The sequence below is a fragment of the Perca fluviatilis genome, chromosome 24, assembly GCF_010015445.1.
Source record: "Perca fluviatilis chromosome 24, GENO_Pfluv_1.0, whole genome shotgun sequence".
NCBI classification, from domain to species: domain Eukaryota; kingdom Metazoa; phylum Chordata; class Actinopteri; order Perciformes; family Percidae; genus Perca; species Perca fluviatilis.
In genome coordinates this window covers 18,206,110-18,232,062 of record NC_053135.1, presented here as the reverse complement: position 1 = coordinate 18,232,062, position 25,953 = coordinate 18,206,110, and the positions used below count along the sequence as shown (strand labels likewise).

At 40.5% G+C, this 25,953-nt stretch overlaps 1 protein-coding gene across 1 annotated transcript in view; it reads right to left on the bottom strand.

Annotated features, from left to right (window-relative positions):
- The window catches only part of LOC120554001 (signal transducer and activator of transcription 1-alpha/beta-like), a 49,776-nt gene that overhangs the window by 6,363 nt on the left and 17,460 nt on the right, over nt 1-25,953 (bottom strand). The window contains exons 2-11 of the mRNA XM_039792550.1: nt 11,327-11,498; nt 9,712-9,771; nt 9,607-9,627; nt 8,649-8,739; nt 7,767-7,808; nt 6,148-6,237; nt 5,036-5,134; nt 3,023-3,158; nt 2,400-2,455; nt 832-929 (exon numbers count right to left, since the gene is read on the bottom strand). Of these exons, the coding sequence (XP_039648484.1) occupies nt 832-929; nt 2,400-2,455; nt 3,023-3,158; nt 5,036-5,134; nt 6,148-6,237; nt 7,767-7,808; nt 8,649-8,739; nt 9,607-9,627; nt 9,712-9,771; nt 11,327-11,498 (865 nt within the window). The remainder of the gene's footprint in view (nt 1-831; nt 930-2,399; nt 2,456-3,022; nt 3,159-5,035; nt 5,135-6,147; nt 6,238-7,766; nt 7,809-8,648; nt 8,740-9,606; nt 9,628-9,711; nt 9,772-11,326; nt 11,499-25,953) is intronic.

Genomic DNA, 25,953 nt, shown 5'->3' with positions numbered 1-25,953 from the left:
GCGTTGTGTTCCTGGTATCAGTCCCCAGCAGGACGACTTTGTCCATCTTTGACAGTTGCACGACTAATCTCTTCAAAACAAATGTAAAGAAACGGATCCTTATGCATTTTGCAATACACGTTTTACATTTTCCAATGCAGGACGTTCACTAGTAACAGAGGATTTCTACGGTTGTGTATGAGTACCGTTACTGAAGTAAATGACCGGAATAAAAAACCAAAAGCAGGTTCTTCATCTCTCCTCCATCAGTTTCTTTTTTTCTCAATTTATTTATTTTACTATTGTCTTTCTTACGTATTTAATCTATGAATATATATATATATATATATATATATATATATATATATATATATATATATATATATATATATATATTCATTGCTTTTTTCCTACCTATTTAGGTATTTATTTACTTATGTGTGCATGTATGCAGGAAAAAAAAAAACTCCACGACTGACACACATTTAGAGCCCTATTTTAACGATCTAAGCGCCTGGCGCAAGTGCGTTTAGGGCGTGTCCAAATCCACTTTTGCTAGTTTGGCGGCGGAACAAAAGGGTCCGTGCGCCAGGCGCATGGTTCTAAAGGGTTGTACTTAGCGTCTTCATTAATTCACAGTCGTGTTTTGGGCGTAACACGCAATAAACCAATCAGAGGGTCATCTCAGGTTCCCTTTAAAAACCAAAAGGTGCATTTGCTATTTAAATGACGCGGGCGCTGGACGGGAAACTGACAACTGCTTCCGTCTTAAACTAGCAAAGACACGTCGGGCTTTGCGCCGCGCCGGGTGCGAGATACGGACCCTTGGTCTGAAATCCCAATAGCGCTCACCCGTCATTCCAGAGGGAGAGCAGGTGTCTTTTAATCAGATCCAGGATTCCTTCGATCCACAACCAGAAGGGAAAGGCTTTCTCGTTGGCACTCTGCTGCTGGACAAAACAAACAAAAAAAAGGTGTTCCGTTTAACAATAAGAACAATCAAATACAGTGGCCGGGTTAGCTCAGTTGGTAGAGCGGGCGCACATATGTAGAGTTTTACTCCTCGATGCAGCGGCCGCAGGTTCAACTCCGACCTGCGGCCCTTTGCTGCATGTCATTCCCCCCCTCTCTCCCCTTTCAGGTCTTCATCTGTCCTGTGGAAATAAAGGCCTAAAAATGCCCCCCAAAAATAAAAATTAAAAAAGAACAATCAAAGCTGACATAAGATGTGTTGGAAACCGTTCCCTCGTTCACTCACTCACTTTCCCCTACATAGTGTTTATTAAATAGTGAACAACCAAACGAGATATCAGACACTACACTGATAACACGTCGTTGCGTGACTTGCGTCGGGAGATGCGCCCGTTGATTGTGTGACGGAGGCGGGCGCGCCCAGCATCGTGTCAACCATCTTCTAATACGCCCCTGAAACAAACCGAGCACCCAGGAGGAAAGTAAATGTAAGGTTACATTTCCGCTGTTTAGAAACGAAAGTCCGCTCCATTTTTTTCTTCTGCTTGCCGCGTTGCATTGTGGGTACACGGGAGTAAAATGTAGGGTCCTTCGTGTACGCTCAAATTAGCAGTGCATTGTGGGTATTTTATCGTGGACTATATAGTGAAAGAAAGTCACCGCGGAGAATTCGAACACCACGACAAAATGGCAAACACACTACATAGTGTACTATGTGATGGGGAACGGTTTCCATCACGGCTAGAATAAGACAATTTAAATCAATCAACCAAACTTTACTTGTATAGCACTTTTAACTCAACAAAAAGTAATTCACAATTTAAAAAACACACACCTGTAACAATTATTACATCATTTTGTAATCGCAATGTTTCTTTGTTTAACCACAATTAATTGCTAACACTAGCTAAGGCGTGGTTGGTAGGTTGACAATCGATAATTTGGAAGTAAATAAATTCTATTGTACTTTAAATAGCAGTTGTTTGTGGTTATTTGTGTATTTGTTATAACTGCTGGTGAAACAGGTATGTGCTCCAATTCCTTTGTTCCTGCAAAAGATACCAGATAAATGAATCAAGTTAATTCAGATCTGTATTTTTTTGTTTCACAGCTCACTTATTGGTGCCCCGTTTTGATTGTTTGTCAATGTTATCATACACATATTCATAACTGTATTAATATTGATAAAACATCTTTCCCATCTGTACCCCTACCAATTCCCAACAGTGCTTTAAGAAAATATTTTTTACAATGAGATTTGAGATCAATAATCATCAGTAATGTGGAGCCAATAACTAGGTGGGTAGGGGGAGACAAGAGAACAGCTAGAACAGTTCAGAAAATGACATCACCTTACTGTAAATGTAGCCTTGAAAACTAGGAAAAGACAACACTTATGATATCCAAGATCTAAGACAAGATCTAGTCTCCGAATGACTGTGGCTCACCTTGCAGAACTTGACCCAGGGGATTTGTCCCTCGGGATTCCTCTGGGCTTTGGCTCCTGCAGAGAAACATTGAGGCTTTACATCCAGGCTGCATCTACATCGCTACGTTTTGTGTTCTTTTTTTTTAAGCAGAGTTTTGAGCCAAAAGCGATTGCCGTGCACACGAGTATTTTTAGTCAACAGGAGACAGCATGTAAACTCCGCCCGTCATGGTAACGTTAGTAGTTTAGTCTCAGAGAACGAGACGTGCTGTAGTGACCGATGAGACCCAGTCGGGCGAAAGAAACGCTGGCGTCAGTGTTCCCGCTGCCAAAAGGTCTCCGTTTGCGGCCGTTGAGACGGCAACACAACCCCGCAGACTCCAAACTGGGGTTTCCAAATGTCTCCGGTTTAGGGGCTCGGAAAACGCTACAACAGGCAGAGCAGGGGGAATGAGAGGGGGGGAAACACCAGAGCAGGGGGAATGAGAGGGGGGGAAACGCCAGAGCAGGGGGAATGAGAGGGGAAACGTAGCGTTGTTTTTAAACCAAAACGTAGCAATGTGAATGCAGCCTTACACTTGACGGCCTCCGTTGAGGTCTATGGAACTGTGTAAAAAAAAAAAAAAAAAGTCTGGTTCCTACCGAGCAGCTTGTCAGCCAGCATGTTGAGCTGCTCCTGGCTCAGGCCTCGCTTGGTGACCGAGGAGAACTGCCAGCTGAGGACCTCGGACAGCTGGGACCACTTGGCCGCCGGAGGGGTGAGGAAGAACTTCAGGTTCTGAGGATGAGGGGAGAGAAGAGGCATGAGGAAAGGAGAAGAGGGAATTGAAGGTAGGTTCATGGTAGCCGCGGTGTTTCCCGCCGAGGGCCACGAAATGGCAAAGCCAGTTGCACCTCTGAATTTTTGTAACCCGGCGCGTGCTTTCAGTTCAACGCGGTCGGCTGGGGAGACCGGCCGAGCAGCTTCGCCTCTACAAACGTCCGTAGGGTTCTCCACTTACAGAAAGTTTGAAAGATGTGGAATGTAAGAATAAAAAAATAAAAACTAAGCTGATGCTAAATGGAATTGCTGTCTTTCAAACAGCCTTGAACATGTGGAAAGAGCGTGACACCACACTTGGAAAAGAAAAACCATTATGCTAGAGAGTGTGGAAAGACATGAGGGGCCCTATTTTAATGATCTAAGCGTGAAGCGCCTGGCGCAGGTGCGTTTAGGGCGTGTCCAAATCCACTTTTGCTAGTTTGACGGCAGAACAAAGGGTCTGTGTGCCCGGCGCATGGTTCAAAAGGGTTGTACTTAGTGTCTACATTAATCAGAGGTGTTTTTGGGTGTAACATGCAATAAACCAATCAGAGATCATCTCCCATTCCCTTTAAAAGCCAGGCACGTTTGGACCTTGGCGCATTGCTGTTATGATGGCGAATATGCTTCTTTCGCATGTGTGTGTGCTGCTGTGCGCTCATGTGTGTGTGTGTGTGTCTGTGTGTAACAAGCATAGTGTGCACCTGCTGTGCATAAGCCATAGGCGCATTTTACTAATTTACTGTTAAAATAATGAAATGCTGAGTTATTGACTTTAGACCAGGTTTTTGTTGGTCAATGACGAGATTACTTCTCGTTGCCTCAAGATAGCAATGCGCCCAGAATCCACCTGAACACACCTCCCTGTAAGACCAGCACGCCCATGGGCGCACAGGTGGGCGCAGGCGAATTTGCTATTTAAACGACGCGGGCGCTGGACGGGAAACTGACAACTGTGTCGGTCTTAATGTAGCTAAAACAAAAACGGCTTCATGGAGAGTTACAGGCAGACAGTCATTTCGATTTGGAGATAAACGACCCGTTAATGATTACAGTAGATAAATGAATGTTTGGCGGTACGTCAGTGCCAGGTAGCATGCTTTCCTTAATTTTAGCTCTATTTTTATCCAAGACAATAAAAGAAATGGACACAGCGACATGAGGGACCAGTGAAGTCACTTTTCCGGTGATGGCTGAGCCTCAAACGGAGCTTGAAGACGTAGATGTGACGTGAGCAACCTGTCTGAAAGTGTGAAGTCTTCTGGTAGCTGTGCCGAGAGAAATCTCAATCATTCCCAATCTTACAGAGACGGAGAGCGTAGGTATATGTAAGGAGATAACATAGGCACAGGCTAATTATTGATCACTAACATGCTAGTTAACATTAGTGATTAAACTTAAAACACCTAATGTGAGTCGAAACTGCCCTGTGAGCTTCTCCTGTACTATACGGTAATTTCTCTACTATGGGACAGTAAGTTGCGTGGTCATGACACAATCGTTAGCCTATTTTTATAAAAGGTTCTGCTACGGAGCCATAACGTGAGGTACAAGGTAATGGAGCCTTTTATGCATTCTCGTGTTTCTTTAGAAATAAACAATGGACAAATAGAGTCTTTAAACGCTTCAGATGTGAAGTTATTGCGCGTCAAGGAGCTCAAAAAATGGGAGTCAATGGAATGAAAGAAAAAAAATTCTCCCCATAGGAGGTACTCTTTTCTGGATGCCCGCTTACCCCCTTGATTTTTCTCTTCTACTTGTTGCTCATTCACAGATTATTTTGTTTGTACGCCCTCTGATAACGTAGAGAATAACCAAAGCTTACCTCATCTTCTGTGTGTGTGTGTGCTTACCTTGGGCTCGGTGTTCAGCATGTTGTACCAGAGGATGGAGGCCCAGCCGCTGGGCAGCTGACAGACGTTAGAGATGACCACAACAGGCAGAGACATGGCCTACCACAACAACAACAACAACAGGAAATAATCACAAACACACTCTTATATTAATATCGAGGATGGGACGATAAGCTTTTGTCCATTCGATTCTTTCGCGATACGCGTGTGGCGATTTGATTTGCGCTGCGATTTCCATGCATCGTTTTTATAGAAATGTTGCGTTTCGATAGTGTATTATTAGTGTACTATTGCGATCTTCTTTGCCTTCTTTAACAGAAACAAAAGTTGAATTATTCACTTCTAGAGACAACGGTTGCGTCCGAAATCTCATACCCTGCACTGCATACTCAACATGTACACTATCATACCTGAATGACTGAAAAAAAATTCACATACCGTTTTAGCTACTAAATTAGTCTGGCTATCACCAGACCAAGCTCAATCTTTTAAGATTGAACATTAGTCTGGGGAAGTCTGCTCTGGATTTTCTACTGCACAAGAGGCGGGATCAATGGGCATAGTTCAAATGACTATGTACGCAATTGGATAGTCCTTCAACCAATCAGAGCAACGATCCAGGGTGACGTAGCAGCGACAGCGGCATCAGCGGGTTGCTGCGCTTCGGCGGCCGAATGTAAACAAGAAGCTGCTTGGTCGCTTCTCTATCGTCATCGTGTTAAACCTGCCAATAGCGCGCCAAGTGGATAAGCCAGTTTGTGATTGGTCCCCGCAGATTTGTGACGGAAGCAGGATAGAAAAATGCAAAGGTTTCCAGCCCGATCTGCCGGCGATTTGATTTCGCCCTGCAGCTCAGGCTGGGTTTACACAGTCTCCTGCTAAATAGCTTGTCAGTGTAGAATTTCAGACACATCCTAAGTATATCATGAGATATGTTTTCTAAAAATAATGCACATCACATGTCAGTCAGTCAGTCTGCCGTTTATTTCACTTGTTCTGCTTTCGCTGTAAACGTAAATGATGTAGACGCCATCTGTGGTAACGTCGAAACGGAAAATATTGAGGTGAATCATTGGTTAAAAAAAAAAAATTTGATTTGTCTGTTCTCTCACCTCCAGTTTGATGTTGAGTCCCGACTGGTTGAGCTGCAGCTCCGACTCGAAGCTCAGCGAGTGAAGCTCCTCTGTGACGATCAGAGGACCCTGAACACACACACACACACACACACACACACACACACACACACACACACACACACACACACACACACACACACACACACACACACACACACACACACACACACACACACACACACACACACACACACACGATGAAACTTCACAAAACCTCCACGCGGAAGTGGGCAAAAAAATTATGATTACAGAACATCCCCTCTGTGGTACATTAACTCCAGTACTGTACATATGTACAAATGCTGAGGTACTTGCACTTGAGTCTTTTCATGCCACTTGACTTGAATTCTACTTCTACTCCGCTACATTTCAGCTCTCTGTTTATATTGTACTTTTTTACTCCACTACGTTCATCTGTTACAGCTTTAGTTACTAGTTACTTTACACGTTAAGATTTTTGCACAGAAAAATACATGTCTAGGGCTGGGTACCGAAATCTATACTTTTTAGGCACCGACCGAATTGCCTCTCGAAGTATCGGAAAATGCCTCATTGTTCAATACCCAATTCCAATTTCAATCCCTAAGGAGTAAATCTCATCAGCGTCGGTGAGCCAATCAGCACGCAGCATGCTTCTACCAAGACCTAATAATGTCTGTGATTGGCTGTCTTACGTTACACGTCGTAGAGACATGCAGAAAAAGCTTGTCATTTTGCTAATAATACTTTTGTAATTCTACTTAAGTAGAGTTTTGAATGCATGACTTTTACTTCTAATGGAGTATATGTAAAGAGTGCATATGGAAAATGATTGGGGCCACAGGTGAAACAATTTATTTGAGTTTGAAAAAAAGTCAGAATTCTGACTGTTATCTCAGCATTCTGAGAATAAAAAAAGAACTCAGATAATTGTTTTCACATGTGGCCGTAATCTTCCTTAGTAGTATTAGTACTTCTACTTAAACCTACATTGTGTAATTTTTTTAGTTGATTCTTAGCAAAAATGAATATGTGCTCATTCATGTGCAATAACTTCCACCAACTAATCAAAGTATTTTCGTAAGCGAAGAATCTGCCATTTAGAATCATTCAGAATACATACGAGCAACTCGGTCGAATGACGGCAGCCATGTAGCGCCTCCATCTTTAAAATACATTAGCCAAAGAGGGACATACCGCCACATTTCGCCCTCTTACACTCCATGGCACCGTGACGAATGCCAGGGAAGCGAAAAAGAGAATTAAAACGACAACGCGACAGGCAAAGCAACAAGACCAAAGTTAATATTGGAGTGGCTATCTTACAGCTGTGTGTAAACGACGGAGAGAGCTAATTTCGGGTTCGGCCACCGCAGGAGGAAGGGCTACAAAGTAATATTCAGTTGGTTGTCATATACAATTTCACCGCTAGATGGGAGAAATTCTTACACAATGTAGCTTTAATTACAAGATCAGACTACTGTTTTCTGCCGCTACTTTTAACCTAATTTAAAGCTGTTGGCTAGGTAACCATGTCTGCAATCATTTAATTGCACCCCCTTATCGAGTCAATTTTCTTGTCTTAACAATGCCAGCCGGATCACTGAGGCGCTTACCTCGTTTGTTCGGTTGCCGGCGACCTTCTGCTCTTTCAGTTGCTGCGTGAAGAACGAGAACAAGTTAGAGGAAACACAGTCTTTGTGGTGTGCGGTTTTTTTTATTTTTAAAGCAACACTATGAAACTTTTCCCGCTTCGGTCCCCCTACAGGTTGGAAGCGGAATTGTCCATTACGTTACATTGTCCAGTTCATTCGCAACTGTCACTACCCGATGTGAGTCGAGTGCAGATGTCATGGCATGCGTCACTTTGCAACAAGTCGTCTACGAGATGCTAATGGCGTTTTGAGCTAACGTTAGCAATCAAGTAGCCTACAAGATGCTAACGGCGTTTTGAGCTAACGTTAGCAAGCAAACAATCATAGATAGCTCAAACATTTTTGAAATGACTGCTACCTACAAGTTGGCAATCAAACACAACAAAGGCTGTCACTTGAATGGCGTTTTGAGCCAACATTAGCAATCAAACAATCACAGATAGCTAAAACGTTTTTGAAATGATTTCCATCTTCTGTTATCAAATCTAAAGAGAAAAGTTTATTATTTTATGGATTTCACAAATTTCAGTATGACACGTTATGCCGTAAACCGTTTAAATCTGAGCAACGCGCGACTCACATTTGCCCTCGACTCACATCGGGTAGGGACAGCAACTACAGCTCGCGCTACCCGATCTGGCAAACTTGCATAATGTAATGTAATGGACAATCCAGCTTCCAACCTGTAGGGGTACCAAAGCAGGAAAAGTTACATCTTCCTACCATGAAATGATTTAAACCAGCTAAAAAAAAAAAAAATAAAAAACAACACCACAATTGACTACCTTGTTTTATTGAGGAGCAAAAAGAGCAAACCGGCAATAAAAAAACTCTATGTCTCACCAAATGTCTGAACTCTGCTGCCAGGCTGCCGTTCGACTCCTCCATGTTCATAACTTTGGTGTTTGTTCCCAAAATATTAAACTTCCGAAATCTGACAAGAGGCACGATATCAAGAAGTCAATGAATTAGGGATAGTTAAGAGTTGAAGAGTAAACATGTATTTACATTCAAGTATTCTTTAGAGCCTAAATAATGTTTTTTTGTTCCGCCTGAAATTGTCCAAACTTCGCTTTACTTAAAGGTGACCTATTATATACAGTTTGCAGATTTATAATTGTATTTTTTGATTCTACTAGAATATGTTTACATGCTTTAATGTTCAAAAAACCCTATATGGCTGCTGCACCTGTATTCACCCTCTGTCTTAGACGCTCAGTTGGAGCGCCTGTCTCTTTAAGCCCCCCTCCCAAAAAAAAAAGTTTGCTCCGATTGGTCAGCGATCCCTCATCTCTGCAAGTCTCCTGGAATCTCCATTGCAGCCGGAGACTGACTGCAACGAGGTAAAGAGCAGGACGTTGTACCATGAAAAAAACACCAAAGGCCTTTAAACCAAATACTACACAACCAGACATGTTTCAGTAGCAAAGTGACCCGAAATTGGGGAGAAATTAACAACATTTCAGCCAAGAGTACAGCTTTCTCTGGCGTTAGCATGCAGCTACTTGTCGTTAGCAATGGATTGTGAAGGCTCTGATACACTAACCTGACGGCCAACCATCGCAGGACTTGAAGGGAAATCTGAGGTTTTTTTGCTCACTAGGATTTCCAGAAATAGGTTTACCTCATTATTTGAAAATCCAACAATGTAACATTATAGATATTACAGAAAATACGGAAAACTATAATAGATCACCTTTAATAATAAACATGTTGTTGTTGGTTACTTTATACAATACAAATAGATAAAAAATACTCTTTGATACTATTGAAATGTGTGTAAAATGGTTTTGAGACGTACCCTTTCTTGTCCGTCACATCTCTGCGGGACAGATGGAGATTCATTAAACAAACACGTTTCAAACAGCTTTCAGCAGGTTACATGAAGTCTTTGAACGCAGCTTACTTATCAAACACGGCCTTGACTCGGAGCTGGTAGTTGAACTCCTGCAGCTTCACCAGGAACCTGAAACGAAAGCGAGATATTCAACTGAAACGGGACGTTTGGTTGAAGACGGAGAGGAGGAGAGAGGAGGACTTCAAAACAAATTGAATCTATTTATTTATTTGCACAATAAAATCAAGGCAAGTTCGAGAAATCTATAAACTGAACACAAGTAACCACTGAATAAAAAAATAGAAAGACAAGCATTAGGTTGACTACATAAAACAACAAAGGCATACAATAAGTTACAAGAGGAGTAGTAGTTTTAGTAGTGGTAGTAGTTTTATTCAGTCATCACAAAAACAATAATTAAACCACATTTAAAAAAAACAAACATTTAAAACTTAACCACATTTGTAACCCTCAAAAACAGCATTACAAACCATTTTCTTAACCCTCCTGTTCATTTAAAATTTGACCCATTTTCAAAAGGTTTCTATATCCGAAATTTGGGCTTCTGTCAACCAAAATTGTCTAAAAAATATTGTCTAAAAAAAAAACAAAAAACAAAAACGCAGAATGAATCGACAAAGACATCGGAAAAAAGGGACAAAAATGTCGGGCAAAGTGACAAAAACATCGAGAAGTGAAGAAAAAGAAAAAAAAAGAAGCTGGGAAAGCTTCGAAAACTGGGAGGACAGATGAGTAGGATAGAGGAGCAGAGAAGATGGAGAGGAGTTGAAAGAGGAGGAGGACGAGAAAGAGAGAGGAGGAAAGAGGAGGAAGAGGATTTGAATTGATTTTGTCGTTGCACTTAAGTTCTTTCAGTTATTTGTATAATAGACCGACAAAAAGACTAACAAACCACAGGCGTAATTAATAATTAACTATGGTGGAATGTAACTTAAGTACATTTACTCCAGTACTGTGCTTAAGTACAAATGTTGAGGTACTTGTACTTTACTTGAGTCGTTTCTTTTCATGTCACTTTCTACTTCTACTCTGCTACATTTCAGAGAGAAATATTGGACTTTTTACTCCACTACATTCATCTGTTACAGCTTTAGTTACTAGTTACTTTACACGTTAAGATTCCTGCAAACAGAACACATGTACTTTATAAAATCTGATGTTTGATTCTAAAGTAAACTAGCCAACAATATAACGGCTACAAGTCCAGCTGAGATGATGAGACCATTAAACACTCACCTGGTTGGATCCTTTACACTATCTACAGTTCTGCATCGAGTACTTACATACTTTTACTGAAGTAACATTTTCAATGAAGGACTTTTACTTGTAACAGGGTATTTTTAGAGAGTGGTATAAGTACTTTTACTTAAGTAAAGGATCTGAATACTTCTACCACCACTGATAATTTATAATATGAATACATTATAGTCAGGGTTCGAAATTAGCACCATTTACCAGCCAAATGCTGGTGAAATATGCAAGTTGCTGGTAGATTTGCATCACTCACCAGCCAAAACCCCCAATGGTAATCTATTGAGTGGCTGGTAATATTTGAACATTCACTAGCCATTTGGCTGGTAGACAAAAAAGTTAATTTTCAAGTCTGATTATAGTCCATTGTCAGCAGCAGTCAAATAAGATTTTTTTTTTTTTCTTTTCTTACCGGAGTTTGACCGTGAACTGGACGCCTGTTTTCAGCACCAGGGGTCTCTGTGGGTGGGTGGGCATGCAGGGCTGCCTCTCTACAACCAGAGAGCTACACACACAGACACAGACAGACACACAGATATGAGACACAATTCTACAATAGACTTGTATAGTGTGAAGGTTTCCTCCTAGTCAATTGTGTCTGCTAGCAAACTGAAAAATGCCTTAAAGCTGCTGTGTGCTGACAGAACTTGTCTTGAAAAGCTGCCAACCCAAAAAAATTTGCTTTCACGAAGACCAAAGTGGTTACAGACGTGAGGAATCAGCCGAGAGAATGGGGAGGCACTAAGCTAACGATATGTCTGACGTTACGTGTGTTAAGCAACTTCTGGGCAAGTAGTTAGCCTAAAACTGTATTGGATATTTGACTTGGTAACAAAATTATTTAGCTTAACTTAGAGACACATAGTTAGCCTAAAAGTGACATTTGGATATTTGACTTGGTAACAAATGCTTTAGCTTAACTTACAGACATATAGTTAGCCTAAAACATACATTTGGATATTTGAGTTGGAAACATAATGCTTTGCCAGATGTAACATTAGCCTAGAGTGTCCCCAATCATTCCTTATCTGTATCAACTTTTGTCTTCGCCGGCTTCAGTTTTTCTTTATCTACTGGACATTTGACTTTGTGTAAAACTTCTTCTTTTAGCTGAGCAATGTATTCTGTCTAGTGGATTCAGGAGAAGCCTCCTTCAGTTACACAATGGTACAGAGTTCGGTATTACTTCGTTCCGAACGGGTATTGCTTGACTGTGCTTAGTTATGGTTTTTCCACTGTGAGGCTTTGTTTGAGAGCTTGCTCTCAGTGTCTGAAGCTGCGAGTGTGCTACAGGGAACATATTAAGACCAGGTGCTATCGTTATCAGATCAAAGAGATGTTTATAAAAATTGGCCAGGCTCTTAGTAACCATGACAACCCTTTCACAGACAGTCTACTGATTACTCCAGGCTTGCTGTAGGAGTCAACTAACTAGACTAACTATGATCATCAGGCTATATCATTTGTGTTCCACTTTTGTCTGTCTGTCTGTCTCCTTATCTGTCTGTCTGTCTCCCTCCCTCCTTTCTCCCTCTCTTTCTCTATGCCTCCCTCCCTCCTTTCTCTTTTCTCTGTCTTCCTCCCTCCACTGTTCCCCTCTTTCCTTCCCTTTAGTCTTCCTCCCTCTGTCTCTCTCCTCCTGTGTCTCCCTCCCTCTGTCTCTCCCCTCCCCTCCATCCTTCTCAATCTCTCTCTCCTTCCATCACTCCTTCTCTGTCTGTCTCTCTCTCTCCCTCCCTTCCTCTCTTTCACTCCCTCTCTCCCTTCCTTCTTCTGTCTCTCCCTCCAGGGTCATTTGTGATTTCATCCATGTATATAGGCCGTTTCTTTTCAGCCAATATATCCACCTCTCAGCTCTTTAGGGTCATGCTTGTTTGTTCTACGCAATGGATATGGCTGATAATAATACAAAGTCTTTAAACTTTCAGCCTTTTTTAGGCAATTTTAGTCAAAGTTGCTGTCTTTCTTTTCCTCTCCTCTCTTTCCTCTCTCTCTCTCCTTCTCTCTTTATTCTCTTTCTCTCCTCTCTCTTCTCTCTTCTTCGTCTCTTCTCTCCTGCTCCTCCTTTCTTTTCTCTTTCTCTCCTCTCTTTCCTCTCTTTCTTCTTGTTCAGACCCATTCTTTTCACCTAATATATTTCACATCTCATCTCAGCTAGATTGATGCTTTTTCGTTCTATGCAGTGTATATATCTGATAATAATAAAAATATTTCTTCTTTCAGCCTTTTCAACTTTCATCTTTAACAGTATTACAGTATTAATTTGCTTCATATTTCTGCATATGTGAGTCATTATCAGTTAGAAAATCTACTCAGACCTCACAATGTTCTACATATGTTGTCATTATTCAACCTTTAAAGCAAACAGTTCAGTTTAGCATAAACTTTGAACTTTATAATGAAATTCATACTTATTAAAACGATTTCCACTTTTTCAACTATTTTCACTACTTCAACTTCTTCTTACGGATTTAAGCTATTCAACCAGTTTAGCTTTAGCAATTCAGCTGTTCATGTTTTATTTTGCCAACACACACACATAGACACACACACACACACACACACACACACACACACACAGACACACACGCACACACAAAGACACACACACACACACACACACACACACACACAGACAGACACACACACACAGACAGACACACAGACGCACAAACACACACACGCAAGCACACACACACACATGCAGACATACACAGACACACATACACAAAGCATGTTTATAAACACATCACAGACACTTAGTAGCCATGACAACCCTTTCACAGACAGTCAAACTTTAAGCCTTTTTAGTCAATTTTACTCAAAGTTGCTCTCTTTCTAATTTTTTCTATCTTTCCTCTCTTTCTTCTCTCCTCTCTTTCCTTTCTCTCTCTTCTTTATTCTTTCTCTCCTCTCTTTATTCTCTTTCTCTCCTCTCTCTTCTCTTCTCTCCTCTCTCCTGCTCTTCTTTCTTCTCTCTTTCTCTCCTTGTCTCTTTCCTCTCTTTCTTCTTGTTCAGCCCCAGTTTTTTCACCTAATATATTTCACATCTCATCTCAGCTAGATTGATGCTTTTTCGTTCTATGCAGTGTATATATCTGATAATAATAAAAATATTTCTTCTTTCAGCCTTTTCAACTTTCATCTTTAACAGTATTACAGTATTAATTTGTTTCATATTTCTGCATATGTGAGTCATTATCAGTTAGAAAATCTACTCAGACCTCACAATGTTCTACATATCTTGTCATTATTCAACCTTCAAAGCAAACAGTTCAGTTTAGCATAAACTTTGAACTTTTTAATGAAATTCATACTTATTAAAACGATTTCCGCTTTTTTAACTATTTTCACTACTTCAACTTCTTCTTACGGATTTAAGCTATTCAACCAGTTTAGCTTTAGCAATTCAGCTATTCAGCATTCCCACGCATTTTCTGCAGGAAATGCATTTTCTAGTTTATTCTTCATTTTATTATTATTCCGTACGTTTTTTGGCTCTCTGTAACTTCTGCATACTTTCACCTATTTAAACCATTCAACTTTTCAAATGTTCAGCTCTTTCAGCTAATGATGGGACTTCTTCAACTTTTTTTCTACTATTTATACTTTTTAAAATATTCAGCTTTTTAACACTTTTTTTTAACATTAAAGTCAATGAGAGAAGCCTTCAACTCCTTAAAATCTTCTTCCGCTCCCAAAAGATTCAGCTCCTTCATACTTTCACCTACAGACGCCAAACAAACTTTAAAATGTTCACAAAATATTCAGCTATCCAAACGTATCTTTTCAGTTTGATATCTTTTACAGTTTTTGTGAAACAGCTGTTTAAGTTTAGTGATTATTTCAGGAAATTTTATCGATTAAACAGGGTGTGTATTGCGCTTGCTTAGAGTGGATGACATCACAGCTAGAGGGTGAAGCTTCGAAAAAATTATCTTAGTTCCTTGTCTGTAAACTGCTCTCACGCCCACAATATTTACTTGTCATACACAATTCATACATCAAAACGTAGGGTGTTTTTTGTCTAGTTTCAGAAAATGCTGCTCAGTGTTGTGATACGCCTTTTACTTTTGGCTGGTTGAGCTTCCAAACGACAAGAGTAACACAACTCCCGTCATTCACTCTCCTGTATAACTTTCTTTGCAATTTCCCAGCGAAACGCACAGCGAACCACTTTTAAATCGCTGATATGACCACATTTTTATGTTTATCCATATAAATTTTATACCATTACGTTCACAAAGGCCTTGTGGTGCTCAGGATGACGTCATTTGACCGATAGGTAATAGTTTGGGCAGTCTGAGGCTTTGTTTGAGAGCTTGCTCTCAGTGTCTGAAGTGCTGCGGTGGGCTACAGGAGACATTAAGAGCAGGTGCGGTCGTGAATAGATCAAAGAGATGTTTATAAACATGGCCCCAGGCCCTTAGTAACCATGACAACCCTTTCACAGACAGTCTACTGATTACTCCAGGCTTGCTGTAGGAGTCAACTAACTAGACTAACTATGATCATCAGGCTAGATCATTTGTGTTCCACTTCTGTCTGTCTGTCTGTCTGTCTGTCTGTCTGTCTGTCTGTCTGTCTGTCTGTCTGTCTGTCTCCTTATCTGTCTGTGTCTCCCTCCCTCCCTCTGTCTGTATCCCTCCCTCTTGTCTCCCCCTCTTTCTCTATGCCTCCCTCCTTCCTTCTTTCTCTTTTCTCTGTCTTCCTCCCTCCTCTCTTCCCCTCCTTCCTTCCTTTAGTCTCCCTCCCTCTGTCTCTCCCTCCCTCCATCCTTCTCAAACTCTCTCTCCTTCCATCACTCCTTCTCTGTCTGTCTCTCTCTCTCCCTCCCTTCTCTCTCTCAACTCCCTCTCTCCCTTCCTCCTTCTGTCTCTCCCTCCAGGGTCATTTGTGATTTCATCCATGTATTAAGCCTGTTCTTTTCTTTTCAGCCAATATATCCACCTCTCAGCTCTTTAGGGTCATGCTTGTTTGTTCTACGCAATGGATATGGCTGATAATAATACAAAGTCTTTAAACTTTCAGCCTTTTTAGTCAAAGTTGCTGTCTTTCTTTTCCTCTCCTCTCTTTCCTCTCTCTCTCTCCTTCTCTTTTTATTCTCTTTCTCTCCTCTCTCTTCTCGTCTCTTCTCGTCTCTTCTCTCCTGCTCTCCTTTCTTTTCTCTTTCTCTCCTCTCTTTCCTCTCTTTCTTCTTGTTCAGACCCATTCTTTTCACCTAATATATTTCACATCTCATCTCAGCTAGATTGATGCTTTTTCGTTCTATGCAGTGTATATATCTGATAATAATAAAAATATTTCTTCTTTCAGCCTTTTCAACTTTCATCTTTAACAGTATTACAGTATTAATTTGTTTCATATTTCTGCATATGTGAGTCATTATCAGTTAGAAAATCTACTCAGACCTCACAATGTTCTACATATGTTGTCATTATTCAACCTTTAAAGCAAACAGTTCAGTTTAGCATAAACTTTGAACTTTATAATGAAATTCATACTTATTAAACCGATTTCCACTTTTTCAACTATTTTCACTACTTCAACTTCTTCTTACGGATTTAAGCTATTCAACCAGTTTAGCTTTAGCAATTCAGCTATTCAGCATTCCCACGCATTTTCTGCAGGAAATGCATTTTCTGGGTCGTTTTTTTTATTATTCTTATTCCGTACGTTTTTTGGCTCTGCGTAACTTCTGCATACTTTCACCTATTTAAACCATTCAACTTTTCAAATGTTCAGCTCTTTCAGCTAATGATGGGACTTCTTCAACTTTTTTTCTACTATTATTCTTTTTAAAATATTCAGCTTTTTAACACTTTTTTTTAACATTGAAGTCAATGAGAGCCGGCTTCAAATCCTTAAAATCTTCTTCCGCTCCCAAAAGTTTCAGCTCCTTCATACTTTCACCTACAGACGCCAAACAAACTTTAAAATGTTCACAAAATATTCAGCTATCCAAACGTATCTTTTCAGTTTGATATCTTATACAGTTTTTGTGAAAAAGGTGTTTAAGTTTAGTGATCTTTTCAGGAAATATTATCGATTAAACAGAGTGTGTGTGTGGCTGGTTAGAGTGATGATGTCATCGCTCAGAGGGTGAAGCTTCAAAAAAATTATCTTTGTCCCTTCTCCTCAAATTGCTCTCACGCCCACAATATCTACTTGTCATACACAATTTATACATCAAAACGTAGGTATTTTTGTCTAGTTTCAGAAAATCAAGTTTTGTGATACGCCTTTTACTTTTGGCTGGTTGAGCTTCCAAATGACAAGAGGTCAATTTCTTTCTCCATTTGCTCCAATGTTAAAACTCGTGGATATTTCCCAGCGAAACACTGAACGAACCACTTTTTGAAATCGCTGATATGACCACATTTTTAGGTTTATCCATATAAATTTTATACCGATACGTTCACAAAGGCCGTGCGTCTCTAACGGTCAAGTCGCTGTTTCGATAGCATGTACTGTTGTGGATTTATTAAGGCTAGTTTGAAGGGTTCTCCCACACTGTCTCTCACTAATCAGGTGTGGGGATTAATGATCAAAGAGATGCTTTATAAATACTAAAGGAACAATGTTTGTCTGTTCTGAAGATAGCGCAGTGGTTATGGCACATGGCTAGGGTGTGGGGGCCCCAGGTTCAAATCCCACTGTGGCATATCAATCAGTGTGTCCCTGGCTAAGGTGTTATTTGACTTTTCAACTACTCTCACTACTTCAACTTATTTTTACGGTTTTAAGCTATTCATCCAGTTTAGCTTTAGCAATTCAGCTATTCATGTTTTATTTTGCAAACACACACATGCACACACGCAAACACACACACACACATATACACACACACAGACACACAAAAAGACACATAAACACACACACACCCACACAGACAGACACACATGCAATCACACACACAAACACACACACACACACACACACACACTACTCAAAACACACACACACTCCCACCCCTCACACACACACACACACTCCCCACACACACACACACCGCGCCCGACATTACACACCACACTCTTCTCTCTTCTCATCTCTTCTCTTCTGCTCTCCTTTCTTCTCTCTTTCTCTCCCTCTCTCTTTCCTCTCTTTCTTCTTGTTCAGCCCCATTCTTTTCACCTAATATATTTCACATCTCATCTCAGCTAGATTGATGCTTTTTCGTTCTATGCAGTATATATCTGATAATAATGAAAATATTTCTTCTGCTCTCAGTGTCTGAAGTGCTGGCGTGTACTACAGGAGACATATTAAGAGCAGGTGGTATCGTTATCAGATCAAAGAGATGTTTATAAACATTGCCCAGGCCCTTAGTAACCATGACAACCCTTTCACAGACAGTCTACTGATTACTCCAGACTTGTTGTAGGAGTCAACTAACTACACTAACTATGATCATCAGTCTATATCATTTGCGTTCCACTTCTGTCTGTCTGTCTGTCTGTCTCCTTATCTGTCTGTGTCTCCCTCCCTCACTCTGTCTGTATCCCTCCCTCTCTTTCTCTATGCCTCCCTCCTTCCTTCTTCTGTCTCTCCCTCCAGGGTCATTTGTGATTTCATCCATGTATATAGCCCGTTTCTTTTCAGGCAATATATCCACCTCTCAGCTCTTTAGGGTCATGCTTGTTTGTTCTACGCAATGGATATGGCTGATAATAATACAAAGTCTATAAACTTTCAGCCTCTTTAGTCTATTTTCTAAATATTTCTTCTGCTCTCAGTGTCTGAAGTGCTGGCGTGTACTACAGGAGACATATTAAGAGCAGGTGGTATCGTTATCAGATCAAAGAGATGTTTATAAACATTGCCCAGGCCCTTAGTAACCATGACAACCCTTTCACAGACAGTCTACTGATTACTCCAGACTTGCTGTAGGAGTCAACTAACTACACTAACTATGATCATCAGTCTATATCATTTGCGTTCCACTTCTGTCTGTCTGTCTGTCTGTCTCCTTATCTGTCTGTGTCTCCCTCCCTCACTCTGTCTGTATCCCTCCCTCTCTTTCTCTATGCCTCCCTCCTTCCTTCTTCTGTCTCTCCCTCCAGGGTCATTTGTGATTTCATCCATGTATATAGCCCGTTACTTTTCAGGCAATATATCCACCTCTCAGCTCTTTAGGGTCATGCTTGTTTGTTCTACGCAATGGATATGGCTGATAATAATACAAAGTCTATAAACTTTCAGCCTCTTTCGTCTATTTTAGTCAAAGTTGCTATCTTTCTTTTCCTCTCCTCTCTTTCCTCTCTCTCTCCTTCTCTCTTTATTCTCTTTCTCTCCTCTCTCTTCTCTCTTCTCGTCTCTTCTCTCCTGCTCTCCTTTCTTCTCTCTTTCTCTCCCTCTCTCTTTCCTCTCTTTCTTCTTGTTCAGCCCCATTCTTTTCACCTAATATATTTCACATCTCATCTCAGCTGGATTGATGCTTTTTCGTTCTATGCAGTATATATCTGATAATAATGAAAATGTTTCTTCTTTCAGCCTTTTCAACTTTCATCTTTAACAGTATAACAGTATTAATTTGTTTCATATTTCTGCATATATGAGTCATTATCAGTTAGAAAATCTACTCAGACCTCACATTGTTCTACATATTTTGTCATTATTCAACCTTTAAAGCAAACAGTTCAGTTTAGCATAAACTTTTAACTTTTTAATGAAATTCATACTTATTAAACGGATTTCCGCTTTTTCAACTATTTTCACTATTTCAACTTCTTCTTACGGATTTAAGCTATTCGACCAGTTTAGCTTTAGCAATTCAGCATTCCCACGCATTTTCCGCAGGAAATGCATTTTCTAGTTTATTAGTGGGAATGCTGTTCAACAGCATTCCAACTATTGTTATCCTGTTCTTTATTTATTCTTCTTCATTTTATTATTCCGTACGTTTTTTGGCTCTTCGTAACTTCTGCATACTTTCACCTATTTAAACCATTCCACTTTTCAAATGTTCAGCTCTTTCAGCTAATGATGGGACTTCTTCAACTTTTTTTCTACTATTTATACTTTTTAAAATATTCAGCTTTTTAACACTTTTTTTTAACATTAAAGTCAATGAGAGGCGCCTTCAACTTCTTAAAATCTTCTTCCGCTCCCAAAAGATTCAGCTCCTTCATACTTTCACCGACAGACGCCAAACAAACTTTAAAATGTTCACAAAATATTCAGCTATCCAAACGTATCTTTTCAGTTTGATATCTTTTACAGTTTTTGTGAAAAAGGTGTTTAAGTTTAGTGATCTTTTCAGGAAATATTATCGATTAAACAGAGTGTGTGTGTGGCTGGTTAGAGTGATGATGTCATCGCTCAGAGGGTGAAGCTTCAAAAAAATGATCTTTGTCCCTTCTCCTCAAATTGCTCTCTCGCCCACAATATCTACTTGTCATACACAATTTATACATCAAAACGTAGGTATTTTTGTATAGTTTCAGAAAATCAAGTTTTGTGATACGCCTTTTACTTTTGGCTGGTTGAGCTTCCAAATGACAAGAGGTCAATTTCTTTCTCCATTGGCGCCAATGTTACAACTCGTGGATATTTCCCAGCGAAACACTGAACGAACCACTTTTTGAAATCGCTGATATGACCACATTTTTAGGTTTATCCATATAAATTTTATACCGATACGTTCACAAAGGCTGTGTGTCTCTAAAGGTCAAGTCGCTGTTTCGATAGCATGTACTGTTGTGGATTTATTTAGGCTTGTTTGAAGGGTTCTCCCACACTGTCTCTCACTAATCAGGTGTGGGGATTAATGATCAAAGAGAGGCTTTATAAATACTGAAGGAACATTGTTTGTCTGTTCTGAAGATGGCGCAGTGGTTATGGCACATGGCTAGGGTGTGGGGGGCCCGGGTTCAAATCCCACTGTGGCATATCAATCAGTGTGTCCCTGGCCAAGGTGTTATTTGACTTTTCAACTTATTTTTACGGTTTTAAGCTATTCATCCAGTTTAGCTTTAGCAATTCAGTTATTCATGTTTTATTTTGCAAACTCACACACATGCACACACGCAAACACACACACACATATACACACACAGAGACACACAAGCAGACACATAAACACACACACACACACAAACATACACACACAAAGACACACACAGACACACATGCAAACACACACACACAAACACACACACACACACACACTACTCAAAAACACACACACACACCCACACACACACACAAACACACTCCCCACACACACACACACACACACACACACTACTCAAAACACACACACACACACACACACCCCACACACACACACAAACACACTCCCCACACACACACACACACAGATACACACACACACACACCTACACACACGCACATAGCCACACACATACACACAGACCGACACACACACAGACCCACGATCGTGCGATCGTTATCAGATCAAAGAGATGTTTATAAACATGACCCAGGCCCTTAGTAACCATGACAACCCTTTCACAGAAAGTCTACTGATTACTCCAGGCTTGCTGTATGAGTCAACTAACTAGACTAACTATGATCATCAGGCTATATCATTTGCGTTCCACTTCTGTCTGTCTGTCTGTCTCCTTATCTGTCTGTCTCCCTCCCTCCTGTCTCCCTCTCTTTCTCTATGCCTTCCTCCCACTCTTTCTTTTCTCTGTCTTCCTCCCTCCTCTGTTCCCCTCCTTCCTTCCTTTAGTCTCCCTCCATCTGTCTCTCCCTCCCTCTGTCTCTCCCTCCCTCCATCCTTCTCAATCTCTCTCTCCTTCCATCACTCCTTCTCTGTCTGTCTCTCTCTCTCTCCCTCCCTTCCTCTCCTTCACTCCCTCTCTCCCTTCCTTCTTCTGTCTCTCCCTCCAGGGTCATTTGTGATTTCATCCATGTATAGAGTCATTATCAGTTAGAAAATCTACTCAGACCTCACAATGTTATATGTTATATGTCCATGTATATAGCCCGTTTCTTTTCAGGCAATATATCCACCTCTCAGCTCTTTAGGGTCATGCTTGTTTGTTCTACGCAATGGATATGGCTGATAATAATACAAAGTCTTTAAACTTTCAGCCTTTTTAGTCTATTTTAGTCAAAGTTGCTATCTTTCTTTTCCTCTCCTCTCTTTCCTCTCTCTCTCCTTCTCTCTTTATTCTCTTTCTCTCATCTCTCATCTCTCTTCTCTCTTCTCGTCTCTTCTCTCCTGCTCTCCTTTCTTCTCTCTTTCTCTCCCTCTCTCTTTCCTCTCTTTCTTCTTGTTCAGCCCCATTCTTTTCACCTAATATATTTCCCATCTCATCTCAGCTGGATTGATGCTTTTTCGTTCTATGCAGTGTATATATCTGATAATAAAAATATTTCTTCTTTCAGCCTTTTCAACTTTCATCTTTAACAGTATTACAGTATTAATTTGTTTCATATTTCTGCATATGTGAGTCATTATCAGTTAGAAAATCTACTCAGACCTCACAATGTTCTACATATTTTGTCATTATTCAACCTTTAAAGCAAACAGTTCAGTTTAGCATAAACTTTTAACTTTTTAATGAAATTCATACTTATTAAACCGATTTCCGCTTTTTCAACTATTTTCACTACTTCAACTTCTTCTTACGGATTTAAGCTATTCAACCAGTTTAGCTTTAGCAATTCAGCTGTTCAGCATTCCCACGCATTTTCTGCAGGAAATGCATTTTCTAGTTCTTCATTTTATTATTATTCCGTACGTTTTTTGGCTCTCTGTAACTTCTGCATACTTTCACCTATTTAAACCATTCAACTTTTCAAATGTTCAGCTCTTTCAGCTAATGACGGGACTTCTTCAACTTTTTTTCTACTATTCATACTTTTTAAAATATTCAGCTTTTTAACACTTTTTTTTAACATTAAAGTCAATGAGAGCAGCCTTCAAATCCTTCAAATCCTCTTCCGCTCCCAAAATTTTCAGCTCCTTCATACTTTCACCTACAGATGCCAAACAAACTTTAAAATGTTCACAAAATATTCAGCTATCCAAACGTATCTTTTCAGTTTGATATCTTTTACAGTTTTTGTGAAACAGCTGTTTAAGTTTAGTGATTATTTCAGGAAATTTTATCGATTAAACAGGGTGTGTATTGCGCTTGCTTAGAGTGGATGACATCACAGCTAGAGGGTGAAGCTTCGAAAAAATTATCTTAGTTCCTTGTCTGTAAACTGCTCTCACGCCCACAATATTTACTTGTCATACACAATTCATACATCAAAACGTAGGTATTTTTGTCTAGTTTCAGAAAATCTGCTCAGTGTTGTGATACGCCTTTTACTTTTGGCTGGTTGAGCTTCCAAACGACAAGAGTAACACAACTCCCGTCATTCACTCTCCTGTATAACTTTCTTTGCATTTCCCAGCGAAACGCACAGCGAACCACTTTTTTAAATCGCTGATATGACCACATTTTTATGTTTATCCATATAAATTTTATACCATTACGTGCACAAAGGCCTTGTGGTGCTCAGGATGACGTCATTTGACCGATAGCAGTAATAGTTTGGGCAGTCTGAGGCTTTGTTTGAGAGCTTGCTCTCAGTGTCTGAAGTGCTGCGGTGGGCTACAGGAGACATTAAGAGCAGGTGCGGTCGTGAATAGATCAAAGAGATGTTTATAAACATGGCCCCCAGGCCCTTAGTAACCATGACAACCCTTTCACAGACAGTCTACTGATTACTCCAGGCTTGCTGTAGGAGTCAACTAACTAGACTAACTATGATCATCAGGCTAGATCATTTGTGTTCCACTTCTGTCTGTCTGTCTGTCTCCTTATCTGTCTGTGTCTCCCTCCCTCCCTCTGTCTGTATCCCTCCCTCTTGTCTCCCCCTCTTTCTCTATGCCTCCCTCCTTCCTTCTTTCTCTTTTCTCTGTCTTCCTCCCTCCTCTCTTCCCCTCCTTCCTTCCTTTAGTCTCCCTCCCTCTGTCTCTCCCTCCCTCTGTCTCTCCCTCCCTCCATCCTTCTCAAACTCTCTCTCCTTCCATCACTCCTTCTCTGTCTGTCTCTCTCTCTCCCTCCCTTCCTCTCTCTCACTCCCTCTCTCCCTTCCTCCTTCTGTCTCTCCCTCCAGGGTCATTTGTGATTTCATCCATGTACAGTGCCTTGCGAAAGTATTCGGCCCCCTTGAACTTTTCGACCTTTTGCCACATTTCAGGCCTCAAACATAAAGATATAAAACTGTAATTTTTTGTGAAGAAGCAACAACAAGTGGGTCCCAATTATGAAGTGGAATGAAATTCATTGGCTATTTCAAACTTTTTTAACAAATAAAAAACTGAAAAAGTGGGCGTGCAAAATTATTCAGCCCCTTTACTTTCAGTGCAGCAAACTCTCTCCAGAAGTTCAGTGAGGATCTCTGAATGATCCAATGTTGACCTAAATGACTAATGATGATAAATAGAATCCAGCTGTGTGTAATCAAGTCTCCGTATAAATGCACCTGCTCTGTGATAGTCTCAGAGGTCCGTGTAAAGCGCAGAGAGCATCATGAAGAACAAGGAACACACCAGGCAGGTCCGAGATACTGTTGTGGAGAAGTTTAAAGCCGGATTTGGATACAAAAAGATTTCCCAAGCTTTAAACATCCCAAGGAGCACTGTGCAAGCGATAATATTGAAATGGAAGGAGTATCAGACCACTACAAATCTACGAAGACCCGGCCGTCCCTCTAAACTTTCAGCTCATACAATGAGAAGACTGATCAGAGATGCAGCCAAGAGGCCCATGATCACTCTGGATGAACTGCAGAGATCTACAGCTGAGGTGGGAGACTCTGTCCATAGGACAACAATCAGTCGTATACTACACAAATCTGGCCTTTATGGAAGAGTGGCAAGAAGAAAGCCATTTCTTAAAGATATCCATAAAAAGTGTCGTTTAAAGTTTGCCCAAAGCCACCTGGGAGACACACCAAACATGTGGAAGAAGGTGCTGTGGTCAGATGAAACCAAAATCGAACTTTTTGGCAACAATGCAAAACGTTATGTTTGGCGTAAAAGCAACACAGCTCATCACCCTGAACACACCATCCCCACTGTCAAACATGGTGGTGGCAGCATCATGGTTTGGGCCTGCTTTTCTTCAGCAGGGACAGGGAAGATGGTTAAAATTGATGGGAAGATGGATGGAGCCAAATACAGGACCATTCTGGAAGAAAACCTGATGGAGTCTGCAAAAGACCTGAGACTGGGACGGAGATTTGTCTTCCAACAAGACAATGATCCAAAACATAAAGCAAAATCTACAATGGAATGGTTCACAAATAAACATATCCAGGTGTTAGAATGGCCAAGTCAAAGTCCAGACCTGAATCCAATCGAGAATCTGTGGAAAGAACTGAAAACTGCTGTTCACAAACGCTCTCCATCCAACCTCACTGAGCTCTAGCTGTTTTGCAAGGAGGAATGGGCAAAAATGTCAGTCTCTCGATGTGCAAAACTGATAGAGACATACCCCAAGCGACTTACAGCTGTAATCGTGGCGCTACAAAGGTGGCGCTACAAAGTATTAACTTAAGGGGGCTGAATAATTTTGCACGCCCAATATTTCAGTTTTTTATTTGTTTAAAAGGTTTGAAATATCCAATAAATTTCGTTCCACTTCATGATTGTGTGCCACTTGTTGTTGATTCTTCACAAAAAATTACAGTTTTATATCTTTATGTTTGAGGCCTGAAATGTGGCAAAAGGTCGAAAAGTTCAAGGGGGCCGAATACTTTCGCAAGGCACTGTATATAGCCCGTTTCTTTTCAGGCAATATATCCACCTCTCAGCTCTTTAGGGTCATGCTTGTTTGTTCTACGCAATGGATATGGCTGATAATAATACAAAGTCTTTAAACTTTCAGCCTTTTTAGTCTATTTTAGTCAAAGTTGCTATCTTTCTTTTCCTCTCCTCTCTTTCCTCTCTCTCTCCTTCTCTCTTTATTCTCTTTCTCTCATCTCTCATCTCTCTTCTCTCTTCTCGTCTCTTCTCTCCTGCTCTCCTTTCTTCTCTCTTTCTCTCCCTCTCTCTTTCCT